At 57.1% G+C, this 20,191-nt stretch overlaps 3 protein-coding genes across 3 annotated transcripts in view; all 3 read right to left on the bottom strand.

The window, feature by feature from the left end:
- Positions 1 to 278: 278 nt before the first annotated feature.
- Positions 279 to 9,604, bottom strand: KCNJ14 (potassium inwardly rectifying channel subfamily J member 14). Its single transcript, XM_004271094.3, has 3 exons — positions 9,094 to 9,604; positions 3,225 to 3,984; positions 279 to 1,423 (listed from the first exon to the last, which is right to left on the bottom strand). Exons 2-3 carry the CDS (start codon positions 3,930 to 3,932, stop codon positions 836 to 838), a joined length of 1,296 nt encoding a protein of 431 aa, XP_004271142.1. The 5' UTR covers positions 3,933 to 3,984; positions 9,094 to 9,604; the 3' UTR covers positions 279 to 835.
- Positions 9,605 to 9,736: 132 nt separating this feature from the next.
- GRWD1 (glutamate rich WD repeat containing 1) lies at positions 9,737 to 15,921 on the bottom strand. The gene is made up of 7 exons (XM_004271095.3): positions 15,704 to 15,921; positions 15,381 to 15,498; positions 15,066 to 15,228; positions 12,518 to 12,731; positions 12,246 to 12,388; positions 11,894 to 12,091; positions 9,737 to 10,756 (listed from the first exon to the last, which is right to left on the bottom strand). Exons 1-7 carry the CDS (start codon positions 15,888 to 15,890, stop codon positions 10,439 to 10,441), a joined length of 1,341 nt encoding a protein of 446 aa, XP_004271143.1. The 5' UTR covers positions 15,891 to 15,921; the 3' UTR covers positions 9,737 to 10,438.
- A 1,083-nt stretch (positions 15,922 to 17,004) lies between these two features.
- The window catches only part of GRIN2D (glutamate ionotropic receptor NMDA type subunit 2D), a 32,365-nt gene continuing 29,178 nt past the window's right edge, over positions 17,005 to 20,191 (bottom strand). Inside the window, exons 10-12 of the mRNA XM_033430579.2 lie at positions 19,904 to 20,091; positions 19,507 to 19,739; positions 17,005 to 19,337 (exon numbers count right to left, since the gene is read on the bottom strand). Of these exons, the coding sequence (XP_033286470.1) occupies positions 18,006 to 19,337; positions 19,507 to 19,739; positions 19,904 to 20,091 (1,753 nt within the window). The 3' untranslated portion in view covers positions 17,005 to 18,005. The remainder of the gene's footprint in view (positions 19,338 to 19,506; positions 19,740 to 19,903; positions 20,092 to 20,191) is intronic.

The following is a 20,191-nucleotide window of genomic DNA, read 5'->3' as shown; positions in this document are numbered from 1 at the left end:
CCCCTCGGTTCGATGTTCTAGAGCCAGTGGTCTGGAGTTATCGCCTATCAAGAACTCGCAATCTGTCACTTTAGTCCTTCTAGACCCACAGACTCTCCAACTGTTTTGTGCATTCTAGAAACATAACTCTTTAGTTTCTGGAGTAGTCCAATCTCTGGTCACAGCTGTTCTAGAATCCCCAGTGCTTGCCTCTGTGGTCAATCTGTATTCACAGAATCTCAACACTGGGGTTTTCTGCAACCGCAAAGTCTTTTCCTGACTTGCAGTCAACATTCCTTGTCATTGGTCAATCAATATAGTCTTGAATTCTTGGGGCATTCCATAACTTTCCCTCCTTAGGTCGTCTAGAAAAAATGACTTGCTATGTGGTTGGCTGAGTCGAGAAGAAACAGTCCCTTGAATCTTAGGTCAATTCAGACCAACAAATTCTTCATCTCTGCTGCTGCTTGAGAACAGATGACTTCTTCCCCTGGAGGTGGGCTGTACGATCATTTCATGATCCTGCTTGACAAACCAAACCAGCCACCTAGAGGAATCTAGAAATACCAGTCCTTGCCTCTTCGGTGGTCTAGAATTCTGGATCCCTTATCTCTGGGGAGACTCAGGAATTGGGCTGACAAAGGGGTCTCAGGAGGGAGCACAGAATTCAGAGGAATTAAGGTCCAGTATGTTCATTGGTAGGTCCACTAGATGTGGCAGAATATCACCAGCTAATAATTTACCCAGCAGGCCTGTTGGTCTTAGGAAACACCTGCCCTCATTCCAGGAGAGGGCCCAATCTCTCCATCTTGCTACCTCTGGGAAAGGGGTACAAATAGGGGGGTACCAGCTTGTATCATGGGGGCAAGGTCAGCGCCAGGGTTGGTGTGAGTACTCGGGGGCTGGCAGCCCTGTCTTCTGCCTCTGCCGCATCCTCCTCCTCTTCCTCCTCTTCCTCGTGGCAGCAACTCAGAGCAAGTTCATTCTCATAGCAAAATGCTGCCAGAGAGCCAGGGAAGCCAGACTTGGGGCTGTGGGAAGCACGCTCTGCCCGTTCGTCCAGCTCCTTGGCGCTGCAGACGGGTGTCCCTGGGACCTCGTAAGTGCGATGGAAGTGGCGATAGTCAACCTCGTACTGGGAGCCACGCTGGAAGAGGACCGGCTCAAAACGATGTCCCCAGAGCAGCTCACCAGGGAGGTAGGAAGAGCGACACTGTGTGGTCATAGCTGTGGCCTCTACCATGCCCTCGAGAATGACCACCAGCTCAAAGTCAGCCCGGGCCAGCTCGGCACGCCCTAGTTCATACAGAGGACTGGCGGAGTCGATCTCATGCACGATGGTGATGGGAGACACAAGGAAGATGCGATCGGTACCACCATCAAAGCCCACGTCCACATCCTGGTGGTCCAGCGGTATGTACTCACCCTCCGGGGTCACGCGAGGCTGTAGCAAAAGGCGAGTGGCCAAAGACAGACATTAGGGAGCAGAGAGATAAATGGAGACAGAGACAGTGAGAGGAGGGGAGAGAGATGCAGAGAAAGAGGAAGGCAGAGACCAGTAGGTGTTGGGGTGTGGGGAGAACATGGACCCAGAGAGAGGGGGATGGTAAGCCAGAAAGAGAGAAGGACAGAGACCCAGAGAGAGGGAGATGGAGGTCCAGGGAGGAGAGGACGGAGGCCCAGAGACTCAGACAGGGATTGAGGAAAGAAATCCGAGAAAGACAGGGGAGAGAAAAAGAGAGGGACAGAATGACATTCACATAGACCCACAGAAATCAGCAAGACAGAAACGGAGTTAAAGAGGCAACAGAAGATAAGAATGACATCCAACCAGCAATTGGAGAAGGAGGAGAGGGATAGAGAAATGGCTTTCAATATATGGCCAGAGAAAGATAAACCAGCATGGCAATCTAGGTCCAACAGCCTATGTTTCACCACTGCCTCAGGCTGGCCTCTGGGCTATCTACCCACACCCCCAAACCAACTGCCTCCATCCCCTTGTGTGTCTGTGTATTTGTGTGGGGTGGGGGCCTAAGCCCCGGCCAGGTGTTGGCAGTTTCACCCCATCTACCCACTGGTTCCATACCCATTTCCCAGGCCATGTCAGCACCCCAAAGACTTCTGGGAGAGACAGTGTCCCTCCTGGTCGTGAATCCTGGTGTTTCAGTCAAGCAGGAGACAGAGGTGGGGGGCTGGGGACTCCTTCTCTTGCCACTGTCTCCGAGGGCCCCCAGAGGCTGCTGGGAGTTGTAGTTCCCACCACAACCCCGTCCTCCCTCTCACCCCAGTCCAGCCCCAGACCAGAGTTCTTAAATGTCTTTACTTGCAAGGCAAGGGCAGCTGCTGCCCCAGAATTTGCTTGGGCGGTTTGACCACAATTCTAGAAACACAATTCTAAGGCACCTTCATCAGGGCGCTGGAAGGAGTCGCTGCCCCAAGGACCAATGGGAATTGTAGTTTTTTGTTTGTTTTGGGTTTGTTTTTCTTTGTTTGGTGAGACGCTAAAATTCAAGAGTTTCCCAAACACTGCCCTGTACTTCTCTGAGCAGGAGGCTGGTGCGAGAGTCTGGGCCCCTGAGGTGGGGAATGAAGTCTCTCACAAATGATGCCCAGAGGCCATGGAGAATTGTGTTCCCTGACTCAGCAGGTGTGAGTTGAGTTGCACCCCGTCCTCGGGCCTACATCTCCCACAAGCCCATAGGGGTCTGGCCTCAGTCACAGGTCTCTCTCTGTACCACAATATCTGCTGAGAATCGTAAACCTGAGCCGTGGTTTACACCACCCACAAAACTACAACGCCTCCTCAGACCACCCCAGGTGGGCAATTTCCCTGCCCCCAGAAGCTTCTGGGAATTGTAGTTCAGAGCCTTTACCGTCCAGGCGTGGACCTCGCAGGTCTGGATTTCCCACAATTCGATAGAGGGCCCATCCTCAATCCACAGGGAGCTCCATAAGTCTCAAAATCTGTCTGAAGTCTAGGCCTCCAGGAAGAAATGATCAGAGACCTTTCCCTTGGGTTTACATCTACAGCATCTCGGGGAGCCATCCTCAGCCCACAAGGTGGGCGGAAGGGGCCCTGCCCCCAGGAGGCTGCTGGGAATTGTAGTCCAGATCCCCTCCAGGCTCCACGCACACCTGTCCCTTAGACCTACAACTCCCACCATCCCCCAGGACACCTACCCCCCGAACTCGTGAAAGGGCCCGCCCACCAGGGGGCGTGGTCTCCCGCCGGGACTGTCTCGCACCTGCAGCAGCTGGGCCCGCACGTGGGCCTCGACGAGGTGGCTGCGGCGCAGGTTGCCGACGCGCCACATGAGGCAGAGGCGGCGGTCGCGCAGCGCCACGACGGCGTTCTCGCTGAAGATCAGTGTCTCGTTGCGCTTCTTGGGCTTGGCCATCTTGGCCATGACGGCGCCCACGACAAAGGCGTCCAGCACGCAACCGGCGATGCACTGCAGCACCACAGCGGCCACGGCGGCCGGACACTCCTCGGTGACGCTGCGCACGCCGTAGCCAATGGACGTCTGCGTCTCCAGCGCGAAGAGGAAGGCGGCCAAGAAGCTAGCCACCTGCGAGAAGCAGGGGGCGGTTGGCGGTGGGGCAGCCAGGTCGCCGTGCAGGGAGGCGATGAGCCAGAAGGCCAGGCCGAAGAGCAGCCAGGAGGCGAGGAAGGAGCAGGAGAAGAGCAGGCACATCCAGCGCCAGCGCACGTCCACGCACGTGGTGAACAGGTCGCTCAGGTAGCGCGCGCCCTGGCCGCCCAGGTTCACGAAGCGCACGTTGCAGTGCCCGTCCTTCTTGACGAAGCGCCCGCGGCGCCGCCCCACTTGCGACTGCGCTGGCGCCCACCCGTTGCGGCACAACTCGGGCCCGGCCTGCTCCTCATCTCCCGCCCGATTGTTCGCCGACTCCAGGGCGCCGCTCAGGCGGCGCAGGGCCCTGGCCAGGCCCATTGGGCGGGGACACCCCCTCCACTTGGCCTAGCGGGGGGCGGGCGCCCCGAACCTGCGGGGACAAGAAACGGGCAGCCACATCAGGGCTGCCGGAAATGGGGGAGCTCATTGGCCATCATGCTCCCTGGGCCTTAGTGGCCTCATCTGGCAAATGGGTGGAAAATCAGAACAGTACAGCATCAACACTGGTGGGGGAATTCCCTGGCAGTCCAGTGGTTAGGACCCGTGCGCCTTCACTGCCAAGGGCGCAGGTTCCATCCCTGGTCGAGGAACTAAGATCCCGCAGGCCGCACAGCGCGGCCAAAGCAAACAAACAAAAACACTGATGGTAATACTATAGGAGATGGTTGTGTAGCAACAACAGGAACACAACTATAGCCATAGCAATACTGTGTTACAGCAAGCACTACAGTAACTAGAGCGGACATTTATACAGCACCAGACACTGTTGTGAGCACTTTACATAAATTTAGATATTTGAACCTCAACAATGTAGACGTTATCACCCCCATTTTACAGATGAGGAAACAGAGGTACAGAAATAAGCTGGGATTTGAGTGCTAGCAGTCCAGCTCTGGAGTCCATGCTCATAAAATAAAGACTAAGCGGTCACAAAGAAAACAAACTTACGGTTACCAAAGGGGAAAGGGGCAGGTGGGGGTGGTGGATAAAATAGGAGTTTGGGATTAACAGATACACACTACTATATATAAAAGAGATAAACAACAAGGACCTACTATATAGCACAGGGAACTATATTCAATATCTTATAATAACTTATAATGGAAAAGAATCTGAAAAACTATACATATATAACTGAATCACGGCTGTACATCTGAAACTAATACAATATTGTAAATCAACTATACTGCAATAAAAATTTTAAAAATTAAAAAAAAAAGGGCTTCCCTGGTGGCGCAGTGGTTGGGAGTCCGATGGCCGATGCAGGGGACGTGGGTTTGTGCCCCGGTCCGGGAGGATACCACATGCCGTGGAGCGGCTGGGCCCGTGGGTCATGGCCGCTGAGCCTGTGCGTCCGGGGCCTGTGCTCCACAACGGGAGAGGCCACAGCAGTGAGAGGCCCGTGTACCGCAAAAAAAATAAAATAAAATAAAAAAAGACTAAGTGGTAACTGCTGCTGTGACTCCAGCTTGGAGAGATGAGACCGGGCTCTGAGGTCACCTATAGCTCAAAAGCTCAGAAGGCACAAGCAACAGAAGGGAAAAAAAAAGATAACTTGAACTTCATCAAAATTAAAAACTCTTGTGCTTCCAAGGACACTAAGATGAAAGTGAAAAGACAACCCACTAATGGGAAAAAATAGTTGCAAATCGTATCTAAGAAATTTGTATCTAAAACATATAAAGAGCCCTTATAACTCAATAAGAAAAAGCCCAATTTTAAAATGGGCAAAGGATCTGAATAGGCATTTTTCCAAAAAGATATACAGTTGACCCTTGAACAACATGGGTTTGAACTGCAAGGGTCCACTTATACACAGATTTTTTTCAATAAATACTACAATAGTACTACATGGTCTGCAGTTTGTTGAATCCTTGGATTCAGAACCATGGATACAGAGGACCAACTCTAAAGTTATACTCATATTTTCTACTGTGCAGAGGGTCAGCACCCCTAACCTCCATGTTTTTCAAGGGTCAACTGTACAAATAGTCAATAAGTATAGGAAAAGATAATTGACAACATTATGCCATCAGGGAAATGCAAATCAAAACCACAGTGAGATACCACTTCATACCCACTTAGGATGGCTTAAAAATTAGAAAAAACAAAACCAGAAAAGCATTAACAAAGATGTGGAGAAATGGGCACCTTCCTATGCTACTGGTGGAATGTAAAATTACACAGCTGGTGTGGAAAATAGTCTGGCAGTTCCTTAAATGGTTAAACATAGAGTTACCAATTCCACGCCTAAGTATCTACCCAAGAGAATTAAAAATAAGTGTCCAGGGGACTTCCCTGGCGGTCCAGTGGTTGGGACTGTGCTTCCACTGCAGGGGGCTCAAGTTCGATCCTTGGTCAGGGAACTAGGATCCCGCATGCCATGCAGTGCAGCCAAAAATTAAGAATAAAAACCAAAACACAACAAAGTGTCCACACAAACACTGTTCACAGATATTCATAGCAGTATTATTCACAATAGCCAAAAGATGGAAACACCCAAACATCCATCAGTTGATGAATGAATGAATAAAATGTGGTCTGTCCACACAGTGGAATACTACCCAGTAATTTTTTTAAAAATGGCATGATAGATGCTACAACATGGATGAACCTTGAAAACACCATGCGAAGTGAGAGAAGCCAATCACTAAAGCCCATATATTGTGTAGTACCATTTATATGAAATATCCAAAATGGGCAAATCTGTAAACTGAGAAATAAGCCTAGTGGTGCCCAGGACTGGGGAGATGGGGGGATGGGGAGCGATAGCCAGAGGAATGGGGTTTCTTAGTGGGGTGATGAAAATGTTCTAAAATTGATTGTGGCGATGGTTGCACAACTCTGAATATACCAAAAAAACACTGAATTGTACACTTTAATGTGTGAATTGTATGGTATGTGGGTTATATTTCAATGAAGCTGTTACAAAAAAACAAAAACATACAGTAAAACCCAGGCTTGGCCCTGGCTCTCAAATCGTGGGGAAACCTTTCTAAACCTGTTTCCTCAGCTGTAAAACGGGGAAATTGGATTTCATCAAGGTCAGGAACGGTCTTTCAGTCATATAGACCCAGGGCTCAACCTTGACTCAGTTGCTGACCCACTGTGTGCCTTGGGACCACTGGCTTCATTTTCTGGAGCCTCAGTTTGCTCATCTGTGGAATGGGGATTTAAAAAACAAAAAACAAAAAAAAACCTTGAAAGGAAGAGGAATCCAGAAGAAAGAACTTGGGCTTTTGAATCAGGCAGTTGTAGGTTGAATCCCAGCTCGGGCACTTACTAGCTATATGACTGGTGGCAAGTCACATCCCTTTCTGAGCCTCAGTTGCCTCATCTGAGAAATGGAGGGAATCTTAGCAGCTGAACTAGGAGAAGGGAGAGGAAGAGGGGAGGGGCCAGGCATGGACCTGCAGACCTCACTGCCCTCCAGCAGCTGCAGGGTTAACATCTGGCCCTGTGGTGGAGGGACTTCCGGGACCTGTCTGGGCTAGGGGTTAAATGTTTTGCACATCAGTTCCATCAATACCTACCAAGCACCTAGGTGCTATAAGCCCCCTGTGCCAGGCTCTGGGGATCCTCATGGGCTTCTTAGCAGGGCTGGGGGCACTCACTCCAAGGAAAGCGAGTTGTTAGTTGATGTCAAGTTCAACATCGACAGGTACCCACTCCCCTGCCCAGAGCTCTGCACTTGCTGTCCTTGACCACCCAGACAGCTCCGCCACGTGGGATTTTCTTAGGCCCATACTGCAGAGGCAAAGCTGAGGCTCACATCAGAGTGGACCGCGCCTGGCTGTGTTCAGCGCCCATGATGTGCCCCAACTCTCTTTTTTTCAGCCTCAACTATTCTGGGCATTAGAGATCGTTCTTCCAGAAATGGGAAACTGAGGCTCGTCGCTGAAGGGGGCAGGTCTGAGGTCAGAATCCAGGCTCTGACCTCGACATTTGCAGCCCTCTCCTGCCTGGAAGTCCCCACTATGCACTAGTCTCCTCTCAGGGGCCACCCGATGACATGATGGGGGAGGGGCCGTGGGGGACCGGAGGGGCCTCCTCACACGCAGTCACCCATCTCTGATGCAGGGACCCTTGGATGCAGGGGCTTTGCTTCTCACAGTAAAGCAAACTGAGGCGCTGAGGTCCATCCCTTGTGCCAGGTCCCTCAGCCAAGGAACAGCAAACCCTGAACTCCCATCCAGCCTTCTCGGTGCCAAAGCCTGAGTGACAGACCGGACCGCAGACTACCCGATCGCACACTCCTATTTCCTGAGCACCGATGTCCCAGGCCTTGCCAAGCTCACCAGGTATCTGCAGCCCGCCCGCTGCACTCCACCAGACCCCGCCGCTCACCTTGGCTGCTCAGGATTCTGGGAGGTCAGGATCATCACTCCGGTTCACAGGCTGGGGAGTGGGCTCAGAGACCTGGCCAGACCCACAAAGTGCCAGGGGTGGGCTGCTGCTTTGGTCCTGAGCCTTTCCAACCCAGGACTCTGCTTTCCTAAATCCTCCTGTGCCACCCTCAGCCCCGTGAGGCAGATGTGATCTCGTCCATTTCATAAAGCAGACAGGAGGGGCCTTCACCTCTGGGGGGGTCCTGTCTGCATCCAACGCGGCCCAGTTCACAGGCAGCACATGGGACTCGGCCTCAGGGCACACACACCTCCCACCAGCAACGGCAGGACCCCAGAGAAGAGGACCCAGAGCCTGAAGTCCTCCCCCCCACCTCCCCCTGACCTGGGAGAGCAGCTTAATGTTTCCATATAAAGGCGACACGGGGCTTAAGATGCATCAACTTCACGTCAAAGTCACTGTCTAATCTGGGGCTGAGAAGCCCCGCCCCAGGTGCCACCCCCCCTCCGCCCAGAAGCACTTTCACACGCTCCCTGAGACCCTGGCTGTCCCCTCACAAGCCCCCCACCCCCCGCTCACTAGTGGGGTCTGGGCAGCAGGTTGGAGGGCAGAGATGGACAGGAGGGGATGTGGTGTGGAGACTGAAGACAGACGAGGGTACAGAGGCTCAGAGATGGGCAGGGAGGGCGAGGGTGGAGGGGCAGCCCTGAGATGGAGGGAAGGACGGAGACCCCCCCCCAGGGGGTCACAGGAACCCAGAGGGGACAGAGGCCCGGAGAGAGAGGGGGACAGAAAAGAGGCAGGCAGCCTAGGAGCAACCGAGCAAAGAGAAGTGGAGACACAGGAGCTGTGGTGACAGAGCCAGATGGGGGAGAGATGGGACGAGACGAGACGCAGGATGGGGGGGACGGGGGAGACAGTGAAAACAGGCAGAAAACGGAGGTGGGCTCAGAGCTGGGGGGAGTGAAGCTGGGCGGGGGAGATCGCTCTGGGGCTGGAACGTGTCACTGAGTGGGGAACGGTGAGGACGGGCTGCAGGTGCCGGGGCAGACCCCCGAGCAAGGAAGCTGGGGGCGGGGACGGCTCTCCGAGCCAGGACCCCGGCCCTGGGGCTCTGTGCGGAGACACGTACCTGATGGGGCAGCCCACCCCCATGCCCTCTGCCGGGGGCTCTTCTGTTCGGGCCGACGCGAGCCTCTGTGGGTGCTGAGGTGCTGCGGCCCGTCCTCGGCCCCAGGGGCCTTGTGCCGGGTGCCGACCTCTGTGTCCACAGGAGGATCAGAGGCCTGGCCCGAGGGGGGGCAGGGGGTGGGGCCAGCTCCGAGCTGCAGAGGGGGAGCCAGGGAGGACGGCCAGGCAGGGCGGCTGGGCCTCGGCCCAAGCAGGCTGGAGAGGAGGCGGTGGCAGAGGAAAGACACAGCGGGAGGGGGCATGGAGACAGAGCTTAGGGGCCAGGAGATGCGGGAAGATGGGGACACAGATGAGGGAACAAAGACATGGTGAGAAAGCGATCATGAGGGCAGTGGTGGAAAGACAAGAGACACGGGGGGCGTTCCGCCTGAGGTGAAGCCTTAAAAAGTTGGGAGGCACACCTGAGATCCCCCCCCAGAGACCTAGAGTGAGTTCCAGACGGAATAAGACATCGGGAAGGCAGGACCTTATAGCACCCAATGGGCTGGGGGTCGGACCCAGTGGCCTAGGGACAGCCGGGGGCCAGGTCCTCCCTCCTCCTCATGAGGCAGCGGGCAGAAGGACGAGTCTCACACACTCCAGGCCTCATTCTGGTCCTTTATTGCCCCTCAGGAGCCCCCATCTCTTCCCCGCTGCACGGTGCCTGCCTTTGGGAGGAGGGGAGAAGGCCCCACGCGGCCTCTCCCTGGGAAGTCGTGGCCAAACCCAGTTGGCAGGAAGACAAGGGCCAACTTCTGCTGGAGGAACCCACTCCTTGAATTCGGTCCATCCACCGTAAAGCAGCTGAGTTCCCTGGGGGAGGCCAGTGGCAGAGAGGTCAAAGGGTCACGCCAAGTGCTGCAGCTGACTAAGTGTCCACAGCAGCACAGGCCACGCCAGGCCCGTCAGGGAAAAAGCCAACGGATTCTTCTGACAGGTCGGGGGGGAGGGGGTCACTGGGCTAAACCAAGGTTTGGGGCAAGAGGGGTCACCAGAGTCAAACCCACTGGTCTTATAGGGCCATGGGTCAAACCCAGTCCTTTGGTTGGAGGAATCGTGGGAGCAAACCAAGCCCTAGTTTTAGAGCCACGGATCAAACCATATCCTTTGGCAAGGGGGGCACCGGACCAAACCGAGTCCTTTCAAAAAACAGTAAGTCAGACAGAATCCATCACGGCAGCCGATGGGCCAAACTAAGTCCTGCTGGAGAAGCGCTGGCCAACGGATCTGAACGAGTCCCTTCCAGGAGAATGAACTTCACCTTCAGTCCCCAAGTGGAGGGCCAGATAGATGCGGCCTGGCTGGCCTCAGACGCTGATGGTGCGGAAGACGGTGAAGCCTGACAGGGCGGTGCTGACCAGGAGCCCAGGGCACTGCGGGTGCCAGTGCAGCTCCTTCAGAGCCGTCTCGCCCTGGTGCACGAACAACAGCTGCTGGGGAAGGTCTGCCAGCGCAGGGTCAGTCTCCGTGTCGCCGGCCTCGGGGTCCCGCTCCACCGCCAGGTCCCACTGTGTGATCTGGTCGTCTGCACCCGAGGCCGCGAAGACCCCACTGTCCTGGGGGTGCCACTCGACTGAGGTCACGGGGGCCACATGCTGCTTGAAGGTGGCCACCGGGGAGCCAGACTATGGGAAGATGGGAGTCAGGGCCTCTGAGCCCCTCAGCCTGATGCCTGGGGTGACCCAGGCACAGACTCCCACCCCTCTCCAGCCTTAGGGTTCAACCAGGGCTCCACCCCTTGTGCCCCCCACAAACCCAGGTTCTCCGAAAGGGATAGAGCGCAAAGTACAGCTGGTAATAAAGCTGTGATGTCCCAGGGGCTGCTGGGAGTTTGGTTTCACCTGCAAAGAAGCCCCTCCCAGCTCCAGGCCACAAAACCCCAACCCTTGCTCCTCCCTGGGCCTGCCTCAGTTTCCTTCCCTATAAAAGGAAGGCGTGGTTCTGCAAGTGCTCTCTGCCCGCTGGTTCTAGAAGGCCTTAAAGGGGGCAGCAGCATGACTCCCAGGCTCCAGAGGGAGCTGAGGTAAAGAACGACACTTTTACTAAAGCAAAGGTGCTGGTGGGGATTAGTGTCTCTCTCATTTGGAGAAGTGGTTCCAATGTTCCAGTGGCCAATCCACTTTGGCCCTGTGACCTGGCCATGCACGTGCCTGGGGGGCTGGAATCCATTTCTAGAAACTTCCCGAGGGCTGATTCTGTAGAACTCATTACACTGGGGGGAGTAAAAAGACAATCCCGGGAAGGCCCAGAGGTGTATGAAGTCACGGCTTTGTCCGGAGGGAGGCCAGGAGCTGCAACTTCTCCTGCCTGGAGACCCTCTCAGCTCTGCAGACTCAAAGCTTAGCTGGGTGGTCACATCCTACCTGCTCCTGTCCTTTCTGGACCTCAGTTCCCCCTCCCAAAATGAGTGAGCTGGGCTCTGCTCTCAGCTATAAAATCACGGAAAGAAAAATGACCGTCTTCTGAAGCCCTTGAGTCCCTGGGCAGCACGGCCGGTGCATGGCTCCCTGCGGGCAGATGAGAACCGTAGTCTCCGCCACCCAGCCCCTTCCCTCGTGTCAGATCTCCAGATGGTAGAGGGAGCGACTCCACAGCAGCCCCAAGCCTTCCTCTCGCTGAGCCTGTTTCCTCATCTGGACCCCAATTCAGAGAGCCTTCCCAGCTCTCGTGTATAAACCATCTCAGGAGGGAAAACCCACAAATCCTAGCGGCCTCCGGTAGCAGGGGCTTCTCCCGCCCCAGGTGTCCAGCTGGGACAGTACCTTGAACTGCCGCAGGTCCCAGACCTTGAGGGCTCCGTCATCCCCGCCGCTGAGCAGGAAGGGCTCCCGGCGGCTCCAGCTGATGACGTTGACATCCCCATCGTGGGCGGTGTCGGTGGTGAGCATGCAGGCCTTGCTGGGGGCTGCCCGGATGTCCCAGATGCGGACGGAGGCATCGGCTGAGCAAGAGGCAAATACCTGGACCAGGCAGAGTCGGAGGCAAGCTGGTGCACCCCCGCCCCACTCTGGAGACCGGGGTCCAGTGGTGGGCTACCCTCTCTTTTAGTGACCCCCTCATTAGGACCTGCCCCCCTCCCCACGACAGGAGTCCAGACCCCCGGCCCTCCCTCACCGTGTCCTCGGTTGGAGACCACTGCAGGTCCTCCACGGAGCGTGTGTGGCCCACGAATGGCCGCTGGTCCACATGCCAAGAACCGCCGTCCGTAGGCGTCCAGAGGTGGATGTTCTTCTGACAGTCACCGGTCAGCAGGCGCCCTGCGAAGGGGAGTCAGGACACGACCCTGTCCCGCCTGGCCACAGCTCACTCCCACTTAGCACCCACCCCTGCTGTAGACCCTGCTCCTACCCAGCCCTCAGGGCTAACTGCACACCCCAGGGACTCACCAGGCACACGAGGGGACCAGTCGAGTGCAAAGCCCTCACCCATGTGGCCAGAGAAGGCGAAGATGGGCTTCACGCGGGCCTGCTCGTCCCGGAGGAAGGTCGCTAGGGCCTGGTGGTCATCCACCACCTGCAGAAGCCGCCGCAGTGCAAACACCTCCACCTGGCCCTTCTCTGACCACACCCCAGCCACTGGCTCCTCACCCAGCCACGACACCTGGAGGGGAGGGAGAAGGGGAGCGGAGGTGAGAGGGACAGGAGGCTCCAGGTGGCAAGCACAGCCCCTAACATCCCCCAGAACCAGAACTGCAGCTCCTCAGACCCGCCCTCCACCCAGGGCTGGGACTACAACTCCCAGAAACCTCTGCGGGAATGGAATCAGGGCCTGCAAGAGCAGTTTGGTACCCGGGACAACTCCCCACCCTGCGGTAGAGATGATGGTGCGGGGAGGACAAAACTCCTTCCGGACTCCCAGGAATCGAGGCTGTTATTCCACAAGCCCCCGGAAGTGTGTTCAGGCTCCTGGTCTCTGTAACTGTCTAAATGTAGGCTGCTCACAGGCCTGTCTCCGGATCTCTCTGCCTGTTTACCTTTGCTCACTAGGAGATCCTGTTCAGCCTCAAGGTTTCCAGTAGCCCCTAGCCCTGACCTCTCTCCTCAACTCCAGGCTCACATCGAACTGACTGTTTAGACATCACAAGGCCAAAGCCAAGTTCCTAAACGCCCACTGCCACCTACTCCTCCCTGGAGGTCCCACCTTGGGCCCCAAACGGCAGGACTCATTCCCCACTTGTCTCTCCTTCCTCACACCCACCACCTATGCTGGCTCCACCCAAAATGCCACACTTCCAATCCTTCCTCAGTACCTCTGCTGCTGTCACTCGTGTTACTACCAAAGTCACCCTTCCCTGCATTCCTGTACTGGCCTCCTCACAGGACTGTCCTTCTGCCCTTGCCTCCCTGCAGTCTATTCTCAATACAGCAGTAAGAGGGATCCCTTTAAAACACAAGTCAGATCCCTGCCATCCTTCACTCTAAACCCTCCAACGGTTCCCAATTTCTCCCCAAGTAAAAGCCAAGTCCTTACACTGGCCTACAAGGCCCTAAACAATGTCTCCTCTGTGCCCACCTGCCAAACCCTGTCACTCTCCCCCTCATCCATTCAGCACTGTTCTCCCCAGCTTCCCTCAAAACTCCTCAGTACGCCCCAGGACCTTTGCACTTATTTCCTTGCCCGCAAACCTCTTCCCACAGATATCCTTGCCTCACTCCCTCATTTCCTGCGGGTCTCTGTTCAAATGGCATCTTATCAGTGAATGCTTCCTTGACCACACTATTTAAAGAGGCAACCCCACTCCAGAAGACTCTAACTCCCTTACCTTGTTTCATTTTTCTCCACAACACTTGGCATCTTTGGACATACACACATATGCTTAGTTTCTTCTTGTTCCCTTTCCCACTGGTATGTAAGTTTCAAGGAGCCAGAGACCTTTTGCACCCCGTTAACTCCCCACGGTCTAAAACAGTACCCGAGACACGGTAATACTTTAATGGAAATGCTTCTCAAGAACTATGCGCCAAGCACTGCTCCAAGTACTATACACACAGCATCTCATTTAATTCTCACATCAACCTGATTAGAAGGGGTTGTAACTCTGAAGCACAAAAGTAACCCCCAAGCCCACAAGAGTCCCTGAGCAATAACAGAAAACATATATCTCAAGTTATAGCCAAGTGCTGTTTCTAGACACCTGAATAACTTTCAGTTATTGAAATAACGCTTTGTGTCATTTCAGTTTATCCTCACACCGGCCCCATCACGTAAGCTTTGTGACTCTCACCGTTTTACAGAAGAGAAAAGAACATTAAAAAATACCCCTCTATTAAGAATCTGCCTTCCAATGCAGGGGACACAGGTTCGATCCCTGGTTGGGGAACTAAGATCCCCGTGCCGCGGGGCAACTAAGCCCCCGCGCTTGCTCTTCAGAGCCCACGCGCCTCAACTGGAGAGCCTGCCTGCTGCAACTACTGAGCCCGCGTGCTCTACAGCCCACGCCACAACTAGAGAGAGGCCCTCGCGCCACAATGAAGGATCCCGTGTGCCGCAACTAAGACCCAACACAGCCAAATAAATAAGTAAATAAATAATATTAGTACAAATGATGTTTCCTGGAAAAAAACACCTTATAGCATCCAGCACATAATGACAATTACTATAATATATAAAACTATGTGCCAGGGCTTCCCTGGTGGTGCAGTGGTCGAGAGTCTGCCTGCCGATGCAGGGGACACGGGTTCGTGCCCCGTTCCGGGTGGATCCCACATGCCGTGGAGTGGCTGGGCCCGTGAGCCATGGCCGCTGAGCCTGTGCATCCGGAGCCTGTGCTCCACAACGGGAGAGGCCACAACAGTGAGAGGCCCGCGTACCGCAAAAACACAAAAACAAAAACAAAAAAACTATGTGCCAGGTGCTTTTCTAAGAGCTGAAGGGCGTGGGTGCGCGGGGGTGTGCTCCAGAAAACGCAGGGCAGGCTGCTGGTGCTGTATTTACCCGAACTCTGTTGATGCCGCCATAATGGGGCACCATCGCCAGCTCCAACTGAGGCTTCCGCTCTTCTTCATCCTCTTCATCGTCCTCCTCCTCCTCCTCGTCACTGCTCTCGGATGGCGGGGGCTTTGTCCCATGCAGATTGTGCATCCGAAGCATCATCAATCTGGGGGAGGTGTGGCATGAATGCGGCACCGGGTGCCAGGATCCTTAGTAAGGAGGGTGGGAGGAGGCTGGAAACCTCGACTTCTAGGTCCTGAGGAAGAGGGAGCTGGAGGCTCAGGTCCCTGGTCCTGCGAAAGCGTCAGTCTTACTCACCTGTTGCTTTGGGCGCTCTCGGCCTGGGTCCCAGCACACAGATAAAGTGTAAGAGGAAGCTCGGTCCGGTTGTCTCCCAGCTGATCCCGGACTATGTCGAAGCTGAGACAGGGGGCGCCTGGGGATGGAAGGAGAAGTTGGAAAATTAGGATGGGACAGAGTGAGCTCAGTCCTCTTGAGTGTGATGTCAACCCTCTTACACCCCAATCTTCTCTTTCAGAGTGCCTCTTAAGTTAAAAGCTCAGAACCAACTGCCCCCTCAGGACCCAGGATTCCAGTCCCCTCCTTCCTCAGGACCCAGGATTCCAGGTGCCCAGGCCTACCAGTCTGTGCTCGGTGGTACAGCACGTAGGCCTCCTCGTCCATGACCAGCTCCTCTCCTTCGCGCAGCGGGGGTCCCCGGCCGGGTAGGTAGACCTGGGCCGGGCCCTTGGACCCTGCGTCGTGGGACTCGGCGTCCATAGGCTCCCCGGTTTCACACGTGCGCCGCCGACCCTTGCGCGCAGCCATCTTTGGAACCTCCCGCCGCCGGCGCGAGGTAAGAGCGTCACTTCCGGGTCTCTCTTCCCTTCTTGTGAGGATCCTCCCTACTGCGCGGTTACCTTGGAAACCTCCTGGTTCACCAATTAGAGAGGGCAATGGGGAGAGGGGTGAAGGAGAGCTAAGGTAACTGCGTCCTGGCCTGGATAGCGAGGCCTGCAGATCCGGGGAAAGTATACCCTCCCCATGACTTTGGGGCGCTCTGCCGCAGAGCAGCGGCAAGGCCTCCTGGGAGTTGTAGTTCTGCAGGAGGCCTGTTTTCCTCATCAACTAGAGGAGCTCCAAGCCCCGACTCTCTCCTCCACCTTCGACTCCCAGCCCCTTCTTTCCACCTAATTAATTATTCGTGTATGCAAATAAGAGCCCTTACTGGCAAGGAGACTAGGTTTCTGCTTCCTGAGGACCCATAAAGCCGGTTTCTTCTCCCCTCCTTGTTATGAAGGCTTTAATTTACTTCAAAATGGTTAAGTGTAGACAGGATGATATGTGTAAATCAGCTGGTTGAATCTACCCTCTAGGGGCAGGCAGTTGCCTCCCCAGGCGTTCACCTTGCAGCTCTGGTCAGCAAGCACTTAATCAGAAAGTCCACCCTCTGGAGGCAGCTATTACAAGTGCTTCCGCTCTTTTTATTGCCCATCAGCACCAGAGGTTTGGCTAATTGGCATAATGACATGTTAGAAATAGGTTCTCATTGGTGAGATTAACGGAATTCAAGATATGTGGATTGGCTGGGGTATAATAGACACGCTCCTCACTTGCATGAACAGGATATTAAGAACCTAGCAAGCCTCATTACCTGTTGCCATAGGAATGGGACCCTAGACTTGATCCTAAAAAAGTTTTGATCCCAGATCTTTCTTGAGTTCTCTGTCCCACTTCTCCTTCCACCCCAACCCCTTCTCAGCCCTTCTCTTCTTAGGGTCTTTTCTCACTGCCTCTTTGAGTCTTTACCTCCCACACCCCTCCAGGGTCTCTGTTCTTGCCGGAATTCTCTTTCTGCACCCTCTTCCTCTGTGGGACTCTTCTGTTTTTATTTCCTCCAGAGAAGCTTGAGGGGGACTAAGAGACAGACACGGAGCTCACATTGGGCTTGAGGAGGCATAAAAACATGGTTTATTCCAAACACTGCAATATGGGACAGGAGAGTGGGAAGGGAGGTTGGTGATAAGTGTGGACTCCCAGACCCCTCTCTTCCACAACCCAGCTCCAGACCCGGCTGGAGATCTGGGAAGAGGAGGCTTTTGAGGGTCTGCTGGGTCTTCACTGAAAGGTCACAAATAAGGGTTGGCTTTGGAGAGCATGTGATTAGTGGCACCTGGGGCTGGTAGTGAGGTGCGACAGGGTGGGAAGTTTTGGCCTGATGGAGGTTGGGATCAACGCTGGGGCAGTGGAGGCGGGGCTTCCGTTGGGGGCGTGTGCTAGGTCGAAAGAGGGGAAAGCTACCGCGGGTGGAAAAGGAGGAGGGGGAAACGGTTTGACGTCGAGGGACAGAGTCTGGTCGGGGAACGGTCTGGGGCTCGGGTCACAGTTTGGGGTCAGGGGTCACAGTCTGGGGTCGGATGACCATTTTTAGGGGTCGGAAGTCACAGTCTGGGGTCAGGGGTTTCTGTGTGGCGGGGTCCAAGGTCTGGGGTCACAGTTTGGCGAACGCGTCTCACAGTTTTGAGTCCCGATGGATGAAAGGTTAAAAACGGGCTTCCCCGGAGGCGTGGCTGGGGCCGGGGAGCTGCACAGTGATGTGGGGGCCACGGCCCCAGGCGTGGGGGAGTGACGCGGGCGTGGCGTGACCCCACCACCTCCTGCCCCATCTGGTGACGTTAAAAAGCCCTTGTCGGGTTTAAAAAAAAGTCCAGTGGGCTCCAAGACCCCTATCCCCTTGTTCCCAGGCTGGGTGAGATTTGAGGGACCAAATCCCCCCCGGCTCGAGGTGCCCCCATAGCGAGGGGCGCAGGACGCTGCTCCAGGCGGGGTCCGGCCAGTTCAATTTCCTTCCTTCCCAACCCGTGCGGGTCCTGTCCACCCCGCGTGCTCCCTCGGGCTGTGGCCTGCGCTGACCGAGGGGGCGGCGGGGCCCCCCAGGCCGCGTCATACCTCGGACTCGAGGCTGGAAAAGTGCGCCGAGCCCCGGCGGGTACTCAGGTCCCCGCCCCGGTGTCTCCGGTGGGGCGCGGCGGGCAGCGGCGGCCCCCAGTGCGCGGCGTGCGGGCACCTGCGCGCGTGGCGGGAGGGCCCGGTGAGCCTGCGCGCGGGGGCGGCGCGGGGACACGAGCTGAGGTCCTCGAGCGATCGCGACGTGGGCGCGGGCGGCGGGAGGTCCCAGCCCCCTGCGGCGCGCCGGTGCCGGTGGTGGTGCGGCGCGGCAGCTGCGGGCGCGCGGTGCGAGGCCCGCGGGCGGTGAGGATGCGACCGCGGGCACCCACAGCGGGCCCGGCGCCGGGGCGGGGGCCCCGCGGCCCAGGGCGGGGGCGGCGGCGCCCACCAGCCGCCGTCCAGGCCGTCGTGTGAGCAGCTGAGATGGCGCGGCGGCGGCAGCAGCTCCAGGCTAGCGCAGTGGCGACAGTGCCAGGCGGCGGGGCCGCTGCGCGGGGGCAGGTAGTCCCAGCTGCCGGCGCGCCAGCCCCCGAGCTTGTCGACCGACCAGTAGCGGCCAGGCGGCGGCCCGAGGCGCTCGGCGTACGGGTAGGGGAAGTCGGCGAACCACCAGGGCTCCAGGCCGCCCAGCGACGCGCCGCCCAGGCTCTCCGAGTCCTCCGAGTCCGACGGCGACGGCTCTAGGTCAAGGTAAGGACAGGGGGGCGGCGCGGCGCGGCACGGGGGTGGCGCGGCCTGGGCTCCGCCGCCCGCTCCCCCCGCACCGCCCGCGCCCCCCGCGCCGGGGCCCAACAGGGGCTGGCTCTCGGGGTCCGAGCGCGGCCAGCGCGTGGGCGCCGGCGGGCTCTCGTCCTCGAAGGCCAGGCGGCAGAGCGGCGGCCCGACGGCTGTGGCCGCGGCGGCCGGGGGCGCGGGCGGCGACGGGAAGCCAGGGAAGGCGCCGGCGGGGGTCTCGGCCGGCTCTTTGTCGCGCACGATGGCGAAGTAGGAGGGCGGCGGCTTCTGCGGGGGCTGCGTAGCCGGCGGAGATAGCTGACGCCCAGTTGCGCCCCGGGGCGCGGCGCGCGCCTCGCCGACGCCCAGGCCCTGCGGCTCGATGGGGCCGTAGTAGCGGTGGAAGCCGTCGGCCAAGCTCGCGCCCCCCGGCGGCCCTGCACCTTTGGCGCGGCGCCAGCGGTCCACAGTGGCGCGCTCGCGGGGTATGAAGGGCGCGGGACCGGGAGCGGGCCTCGCCGCCGGGTACACCGGGCTGGGCAGCGGCTGCGGCGGCGGCGGGGGCTTGGCGGGCGGCGGGGCAGCCTCCGCGCTGCAGCAGCTGTACATGCCCTGCGGGGGTCGCGGCATAATCCCGGTCAGCGCGGGATGCTGCGGACCGTCTACCTTCCCTCCGTCCCTCCCTCCTCTCCAGCACCTCGATTCAGCTCCCTTCCATTTCTAGGCATCCCAGCCTGTTTCCTCCCATCTCTTTCCCTCCGCCTCCCTCTCTCCTCCATACCCTGGAGAAGGCCAGCAGGAAATCCATGCGATGGGTGGGCCCCAGGCAATGCCGCAGGCGCCAGTACACCAGGTGCTCCCAGGCGAAGACCAGCAGGGAGAGGCCCATGGCCACCAGGAGCATGTAGAAGACGCCCGCCATGTTGTCGATGTCCAGCTTGCTGCTCATCACCTCGATTTTGTCATTGTGGCAGATCCCAGAGAGCCACAGCCGCTCCAGCATCTCGATCTCATCTGGGGACAGGAATGTGGGAGGTCACCTTCCGTGGGCACCCTCTGAGGACCCTCCTCTCTGATATAGGAGTCTAGGTCCTCATCCCCTCCTTCCCCAGTACCCAGGGGTCTTTGCCTCCCCTCCCTTCCCCATCCCCTGTAGGCATCTCTGCGTGCAACCGCACCATCCCCCAGGAACTGCAGCAGTGCCAGGTCGATGGGCCGCTTCCAGCGGGAACCCTTGTGCAGGGCGATGCCGTAGCCTGTGGTGGCAAAGACCTTGCCCGAGCCGATGGTGACGAGCTTGCAGCCCTCATCTTTGCGGGCCATGTAGTTGAGCACAGCCGCGTCGTAGATGAAGGCATCCAGCTTCCTGCCGGCAGGGGCATGAAGGGCAGGGTCAGTTCCACGCAGATGCCCGAATGGGCAACCCAGAATCCCTCTACCTCCTAACTGCTCCAGATTCTAACTAG

The sequence above is a fragment of the Orcinus orca genome, chromosome 20, assembly GCF_937001465.1.
Source record: "Orcinus orca chromosome 20, mOrcOrc1.1, whole genome shotgun sequence".
Lineage (NCBI taxonomy): Eukaryota > Metazoa > Chordata > Mammalia > Artiodactyla > Delphinidae > Orcinus > Orcinus orca.
This window is presented reverse-complemented; position numbering and strand designations above follow the sequence as displayed.

Excerpts from the sequence above, each read along its gene's own strand:
- KCNJ14 (XM_004271094.3), bottom strand. The coding sequence starts at position 3,932 with ATGGGCCTGGCCAGGGCCCTGCGCCGCCTGAGCGGCGCCCTGGAGTCG. Across the intron at positions 1,424-3,224 it reads TGCGGGCCCAGCTGCTGCAG|CCTCGCGTGACCCCGGAGGG; the intron begins GTGCGAGACAGT and ends CTTTTGCTACAG.
- GRWD1 (XM_004271095.3), bottom strand. The coding sequence starts at position 15,890 with ATGGCTGCGCGCAAGGGTCGGCGGCGCACGTGTGAAACCGGGGAGCCT. Across the intron at positions 15,229-15,380 it reads GAGAGCGCCCAAAGCAACAG|ATTGATGATGCTTCGGATGC; the intron begins GTGAGTAAGACT and ends CACCTCCCCCAG. Across the intron at positions 12,389-12,517 it reads CTGGTCCCCTCGTGTGCCTG|GGCGCCTGCTGACCGGTGAC; the intron begins GTGAGTCCCTGG and ends TCCCCTTCGCAG.